Source organism: Protomyctophum bolini (assembly GCF_963924005.1).
Source record: "Protomyctophum bolini genome assembly, chromosome: 20".
NCBI classification, from domain to species: Eukaryota; Metazoa; Chordata; class Actinopteri; order Myctophiformes; family Myctophidae; genus Protomyctophum; species Protomyctophum bolini.
In genome coordinates, this window is record NC_137881.1 from 28,092,924 (window position 1) to 28,101,121 (window position 8,198).

The 8,198-nt window shown below is 38.9% G+C and overlaps 1 protein-coding gene across 1 annotated transcript; it reads left to right on the forward strand.

Moving 5' to 3' along the window:
- Positions 1-52: 52 nt before the first annotated feature.
- On the forward strand, positions 53-3,504 carry LOC308335296 (ubiquitin carboxyl-terminal hydrolase 12-A-like; the record flags this gene model as incomplete). Its single annotated transcript, XM_080792313.1, has 12 exons — positions 53-171; positions 257-359; positions 481-605; positions 703-764; positions 868-996; positions 1,126-1,221; positions 1,580-1,705; positions 1,810-1,938; positions 2,037-2,071; positions 2,204-2,238; positions 2,367-2,836; positions 3,436-3,504. The coding sequence occupies exons 1-12, from the start codon at positions 54-56 to the stop codon at positions 3,502-3,504; spliced, it is 1,497 nt and encodes a 498-aa protein (XP_080648439.1). The 5' UTR covers position 53.
- Positions 3,505-8,198: the final 4,694 nt, after the last annotated feature.

An 8,198-nucleotide genomic window follows, 5' to 3' on the forward strand; every position in this document is an offset into this window, starting at 1 on the left:
AAGATGACTTTCGCAGAGAAAGGGATAGAAATGCACCAGAGGAAGTCCAAAACATGAAAGGTTGGAAGAAAGAGGAAAAGAAAGTAACTTCCAAGCAAACGACAGCAAAGTGTCCTCCGGAAACAAATTGTTCGAAGACAGGTTCACCTGCCAACTCTGGTGACTCTCCAGGTTAGCATCATGACATTATCTATCAGTCAAATTGTAACATCTGTGTTGGTACATTAATGTCTGACAACAAATGTCTGTCTCACAGCCCCCAAGTATTATGGTTTGGAAAGACAAGGAGCAACTTGTTCCTTAAACAGTGCACTCCAGATTCTCTTCATGAATAAAGACTTCAGAGAAGCTGTAGGAAGGTCTGTTATACTGTACTATTGGTGCAATGATAACTATAGGTTCATTGTAGTTGTTACTAAGTTACATGTGCAGACAAATATACCAGACAGCTTATGCCCAGTATGTTATGTCCTTTTATAGGGCCTGCAGTATACCTGTACATCCCAAGACTAGGAATACTGATGCTCAACTTAATAAGCTGTTTGATGACTTAAAGAAAGATACAGCTGATTCATATGCCCTGAAAATGAATTTGGGTGGTGCAGGTATGAGACATGAGACTGTATTAGTAAATTACCTCTGAGCACAACTAGACTGAAATAATGACATTATGTTTTACCATCCTACTTCCAAAATATATAGAGCGTACTGCTGCTAAGTATTTGGAAAAGATCCTGGACATGACAAGTCCTGAGGCATCACAGGTATACTGTACACTTCTTATGTTAATCACAGACATACTGTCTACTCATGAAAAGTCTGCTTAAACTATCATGTATACATTTACATGGACACTTGTCTCTTCAGATGTTTCGTGGACAGTTCAGACACAGGACCACATGTGGCACATGTCGCCACCGTATTGATAAAGTCCATCCATTCTGGAACCTACCTCTTGTCATGGATACACAACGGCCTACTGAAGGCTATAGTGTGGTAATGATGACAATTCTCTGTTTCAACAATTATTTTTGTGACATTTCTACATGTCATTTAAAATAATAATTAATATTAGCAGATTTCATGTCATGACTCATGAACCACTGATACTTACATTATTTTCAGTTGAGTGGACTTGAGTCATTTTTCAAGCGTTCCACATTACGTGGACATAACCAGATGTGTTGTCATCAATGTCATGTCAGAGGTGATGCAACTACTGTAAGTTCCAAAGAAAAAAAAGCATTTCAATACATTTACATAGAGACTATGTCATAAAATGTGTATGGTCATAACATGTCTTGCAGTCTGATGACAATTAGATGGGTATTCATTATATAGAAAGTACCGATCCTTTTAAGAATGTACACACAGTCCTTTGACCTTATACACTTGTCAGTACTGTACTTGTAAACATGAACATTGTATTAAACCTATAAACCATATAGTGCCAAGAGTTTTAGCTCCATGTACTTACACTACCACTACTACTAAACTACTAATCCTAATTATCTTCAACACCATTATGATAATCATAACTTCTACTAACTATATTCTGTTATTCCATTATGTCAACCAGCAAACTGAGATAATGGATCATCCAGAGATTCTGACACTGCTGCTCAAACGATCTGAGTATGACGATTTTCGATTCGACCAAATAAACCGCAGCGTGGATGCGCCTCTCGCCCTTCAAATAGCAGCGGTATGAGTCTATACTTCCTCTTAACTGTTATTTTTAAACTCTCTTGATGTCTTCACATGTTTTACTTACTAGTGTGATTTTCTGTGTTTTTGATATCTGATCAGGATCAGACATATGAACTACATGCAGTTGTAGAGCATTATGGGGGAGTGCAAAGTGGAGGTTACATTGCTACAATCAAGTCCCAGGATGATGGCAGATGGTACAAGTTTCAGGACAGAACGGTAACACTGGTAAGAGAAAGTATATAACACCATATTACACACATATTTCTGTGCCATTGTGTCAGAATCATTGTCAGTAATTTCCTTTTGTTTGTTTTCTTTGACAGGTGGATTCACAGCCATTTCGGGCATTCACAGAAAAGTAAACTTAATCTAATCATTTTAATATCTGTTTTGATCCTTTATTTTCAAAGTAGCTTCTTCAAACCCTTTTTTTTAATGTAATTAATAAATAAATAATGATATACATGTTTTTTTTTCCAAACCGATACAGCAGCCCTCATCTCCTTATCTACCGGAAGGAGAAAAGTAAGTCCTTTATGCTTGGCGATATCTTAGTTTTATGCTACAAGGGTGAGAAAGCTTCTTTCTTTCATTGTAGTATTACTTAGTGTTTTTCCACATTTTTTTATTTTAGTTTTGCTTCTATTTTCTAGAACATGGATCAGATACTTCAGTTCATGAAGTCAACCTAAAGTCCAGCTCTTCCCAAGACCGTAGTAGCATTTGTAGAGAAAGGAATAGAAATGCACCAGAGGAGGGTAATGATAACGATGGACTTTATTCCACAGAAAGGCATAATGGTCCAGAGAACAAATACACTGCAGACAGAGCAGTGTCCAGTGATCCATATCAAGAGGAGAGAGTCCCACAAAGGATAGGAAGTAATTTGTCAGGACAACGTTTCCTCTGTAAGAGTCAGGACAGTCAGAACAGGGTTTCTAAAAGAGAACTTATTCAGGACCATGGACAGAGAGGGCATGAAAAAGCTGGAAAAGTCTGTCAGACGTTGCAACTTGATGACAAGAGAATTAGACAACAGTCAGTTTCAACACATGAGGATAATAAAGTTGCGAGAGCAGACAATTTCCTAGAGAAGGATAGGAAAGGAGGAGGGGATGAAGATGTTCACACAGCACGGGGGAGAACTAGAGAGATTAGTGTACATGTATGCATGTACTGTATAATCATCTTCCCAGCATTGAAAGCCTAATATCTGATAATAACTGTCATGGTATGTGCAGCCTGCAGATACAATGGTTTACGGAATCAAGGATCAACATGTTACCTAAACAGCGTTCTCCAGATCCTGTTCATGACCAAAGACTTCAGAGAGGCTGTGGAAAGGTTTGGCACCACAGACCATATGCAGATTTTAGTTTCATGTGACTTGATTGATCATGTCTACCAATTTGCCCCTTTTGGTTTTGGTGAACAATAATTTATCTTGCAGCAGATTGCTCATACCCAGTATATGGTTTCTTCCCATAGGCACTGCCGTGAAAATCCCAAGTCTGAGAACATTGATGCTCAACTTAATGGACTGTTTGAACACTTAAAGAGACATCAGTCTTCCACATGTGAAATCACACAGAAAATGGAAATTAAAGAAGGTGTGAGACACAATATTATATAAGCAAATAGTCTTGAAATACACGTGAATAAGCTAAAAAGGCAATAATACACATTTTATGTTTTACCACCCTACTTCCAGTGTATGTACAGCGTGATGCTGCTGAGTATTTGGAGAAGATCCTGAACATGACCAGTCCTGAGGCATCACAGGTACTGTAAGCTTCTAATGTTAATCACAGACATGCCGTCTCCTTCATTTACAGTATACATATTCATTGACTTGTACACTGTCTTCAGATGTTTCATGGACAGTTAAAACACAGGACCACATGCGGTACATGTCTCCACCAGACTGATGTAGTCGATCCATTCTGGAATCTGCCTCTTGCCATGGATACAGATAGTAAAGTCTATAATGTGGTAATGACAATTCTCTGATTTTGTTTATGTAAAAAATATATATTTTGTGGCACTATGTATAATGTTATGAAACATGACGGTACCAGAGTTTCTTTCAGGGATCACTGATCCTCATTTATTTTTCAGATGGATGGTTTCATGCAATTTCTCAGAACTGCCCGTTTTAGTGGAGATAACCAGATGTATTGTGATAACTGTGATGCCAAAGAAGACGCAACTATTGTAAGTTATCAACAAACACGTTTTTATTAAGTTCACATAGAGACTTTTGTTGTATCACTATTTGTATACTGTCATGGTATTTTACAGAAATCACATTAACTACAACGTTATTCTTGGTGTACATTGTATTTATATTGTTATATTGTTTGTAAAACAACTACTAATACTACTACTGCTACTACTGTTGTTATTTTATTATCATCACTGCTATCATCATATGTGGTTTTATTATGATTATATACTATATTTCAATCAACCAGGACTGTGAGATAAATCATCCAGAGATTCTGACACTGCTGCTCAAGCGATTTGAGTTTGACTTCCATCTCATGGACTATATTAAAATCAATCGCTCTGTAGATGTGCCTACCATGCTGAATATATCAGAGGTATGTTTATATAACCTGCTCTATTAACCCATTAACGCCTGGTGCAACGTATACGTTGTTCTACCCTTGATGCCGGCCGTGCTCTCTGTGTCTCATCAGCTATTGCTATACATGTAGCAACATAACTATTTAAAAAAAAAAATCATCAGAATTTGAAGGTTTTCAGAAACCTTAGGTCAGGCCCTAGAAGGCGTTCCCAGATTCGGCCTCAGGCATTAATGGGTTAAGATATGTCAGATATTGCTGAAACCCATTTGTAAGATTTCATGTCAAAAATAATCTGCGGAACGCTATTTGTGCCTACATTAAAAATAAATACTGCCCATACCCGAGGCGGGGGTTGGCGAAAGGGCCTTTATGTGTGGAGTTTGCATGTTCTCCCCGTGTCCCCTAGGGTAGATACCCTCACAAAAACATGCAGTAATCCTGGTCTCTAAAACTACCTCCCCCTGGCCAGCCGGGGCGCCTGATGGAGGGGAAAGGAACTGGTCGGAAATAACGTGTCCCTTCCACGCGCTGCGTCCGGCCCGGGGAAATTCCCATCTGTCAGGTGAAAAGAAGCAGCTTGGACTCCTCATGCATAGAAGGAGGCATGAGGTCAGTCCGCTGCCCTCCCAGGTTGGCAGAGGAAGTGTAGCGCCCAGGATTACATTAGATAATTGGCACAGGGTGAAAAGAAAACTGCAGGGTTACAAAATCGTGGGATAAAAATGTAAGAGTAAAAAAAAGAAATACTGTATGCCAATTGCCAATATGAAATAAGCAATCACATAAATAAATACAGCAATATACAAAACATAGCCAATAAATTCTGAAATAGTCAGGTCAGGTGACTCTTTTCTATATTATTTTATGGCAACACTTTTTCATCTCATAATTATGCTCTTTATAGATGTGTTTGTCAGTCAACAATATTCTTGCATGTGAGACTCATTGCTATTTTTATTTTATTTATTTCCAAAATATATTTATTGTCACTTTTAAAATGACATAAAACATGACAGAAAGAAAGACATTTGCTTCATCTATTGGAGCACAAAAAAGGTCATAGTTGGAACAGTATCAGCAATGAACATAATTTGTGTTTTTAATGACACTAGAGCGGTGCCTGTTGGAGCCTCTACAACGGTGCCCGTTGGGCACTGGCCTGCTTGGAACGATGCAAGTTGGAAATGCATGCCCCACACAGATATTATGTCTGTGTCCCTTTTATTTTCCATATATGGAGTTCTTTGTCAGGCATTCCCAAATATGGAGTCTATGCAGACGTCAGAATTATGTCAGAACAGGCCAGCTCCATATATGGACACTGGCCAGGGCCCTGTCCAGAGCCCGGGCAGAGGCCTTTTTGGGGCGGTTCTGGACAACTGTGGGTCCGACCGACTCGACACCGGGCACTGCACTCCCTGTGGTGAGGTGGAACGCGTGTGTCGAATTTGAAGTCGGTTACGTAGATTACAACAGTACACACACAGAGACCGACAGAGACTTGGTGCATTTATAGTTAGATGTGACTGATTTCAATAGAGCAGGTTGCACGTTTTCATGAAGCTTTTGACAGCCATTCAGATGAGGTCTACTCATTATTTGCCTTCAACATTTTTGTTTTCTTCTACCTTATGATCAGAAACAGACATATGAACTGTATGGGGTTGTGAATCACGGTGGGTCTCTGAAGGGTGGCCATTACACTGCTACAATCAAGTCCCAGGATGATGGCAGATGGTATTATTTTAATGACAGCATTGTCACAGAGGTAAGACAGATTTCGTCTGTACTTGTATAAACCGTGTGTGTGTGTGTGTGTGTGTGTGTGTGTGTGTGTGTGTGTGTGTGTGTGTGTGTGTGTGTGTGTGTGTGTGTGTGTGTGTGTGGTTGCGTATTATTCATGAACTGAGCTTTTTATTTTTTTTTTAAGTGGTGCAACCACTTCTACATCCAGCTTTGTCCGTGTACATACCTGTGTGTGTACCTGTGTACCTGTGTCCGTGAGCCTGAGTAGTTACTTATTTATACCAGAAGGGGGCGCCAGAAACAGAGAGAGGGGTAGTGCTGTGTCTCTAATGAGAGAGAGAGAGAGAGAGAGAGAGAGAGAGAGAGAGAGAGAGAGAGGGGGGGGGGGGGGGGGAATTGCACCACTTGGTTCACACAGGTGTGATTTTTCTTAACAGGTGGATCCCCAGCCATTGCAGGGATCCATGGAAAAGTATGTTTCTATTTTACTTTTAAATTCTTCTGTTTTTACTTGATTCACATTGTGTTTTGCTCATATTTTATACATGATTCTTCACTAGGTCCAGCAGTGCATATGTCCTGTTTTACAGGAAAAAGAAAGGTTGGTTCAGGAAAATTGTTTATCAAGTTTATTGATCCTCATAAGCAGATCAACCGTTTTACTTTTTAAGCCATGCAACTGATCGTTATTTCTGTTTTGCTTGACATTTCTAGGAGATACTCCTAGTCTTCAAGGCCATGAGGTCAGCCGAGAGCCTGTTTCTGTTTCTCATTATTGTGAGAAGAATGACGGCAATGAGTTGGGGAACGCAACACGGGAGGGTGTCAAGAAGAAAATCATGACAGACGGACATGTGTCCGGTATTGGAGGTATAGAGGAGAGTCTTAAGGAAGGAAATGTGGAACATGATAGTGATGCCCTAGTAGAGGCAAAGCCAACCCAAGGGACTAAAGCAGCACCTGAAAGAATTATGCTAGATCATTCAGAGAAAATGGAGAGCTGTGTGTCTGAGCAGGATGTTAGAAATGTCTCAGAAACCACTGAGTTTTGATTTTACTTTATGAAAATGTTATGTGAGTTTTGATTTTATATTTTAGGTGACAGCTATGTACAGTATACTTTGATTACAAGAAGACAACATGAATGTGCCACAGTGAGGTACAGTATAGGTGTATTTCAGCTTGTCAAGTACGTTTATTGTGGCATTTATGGTCCCTTGAGGTTATTTAAAATACAAATACATTTGTATTCTTTCTCAAAATGTTTTGATATAAGCAAACCTGAAATCACATTATATTCATTTATCTGATTATTTTCAGTTTGTGGTACTAGTTTTATGTAATTATTGTGTTCTACTTACTGTGTAAAAAAAATAATTAAGAGTTGTAGCGTGAATGTTATTCCTGATACATTTTTGACCATCACTGTGGTGCTATTGGCATGCATTAATTGGTTCTTTGACAAAGACATTTTTACAAGGTATACAGTAGAGTAGAGTAGACTACAGTCCATATACATTTGGGCAGTTGCGCATGTTGGCACCATATAGGCTGCAAGCAAAACAATGAAAACAGTGACATCTGCTGGCAAATCCCATTGACATGATTTGCAGGCTGTGACCACAGTCTATGGCTGTGACATACTGTAACAAACAGCAGGAAAATCTGAGCACTTGTTTGAGCCAGACCCAAACCCCAGACCACACTGAATGTTAAAAGTTCTGTGTTTTTTTTTAGCTCAGAAAACCTTTCTATATTCTAAGAAAATGAGAAAAATTACAAAAACGTTATGTCACAATCCCTTTAAGAGAAAAGTTTGACTGGTCAACCATGTCCACCTAGTGGTACTGTGTAGAATAGATCATGATTCATGGAGGAGAATACTAGTAAATGAGTTTTACACCACAAAATGCTTTTGAGAAAATGTAAAAATGAAAGATGTGCAAAAAGTATTATAGTGCCAGCCAGCTAATCTTCCAACTGGAATGATTTAGATCCAGAAAAAACATAATAATAATATAGCAACTAAGAGTTGTAGCGTGAATGTTATTCCTGATACATTTTTGACCATCACTGTGGTGCTATTGGCATGCATTAATTGGTTCTTTGACAAAGACATTTTTACAAGGTATACAGTAGAGTAGAGTA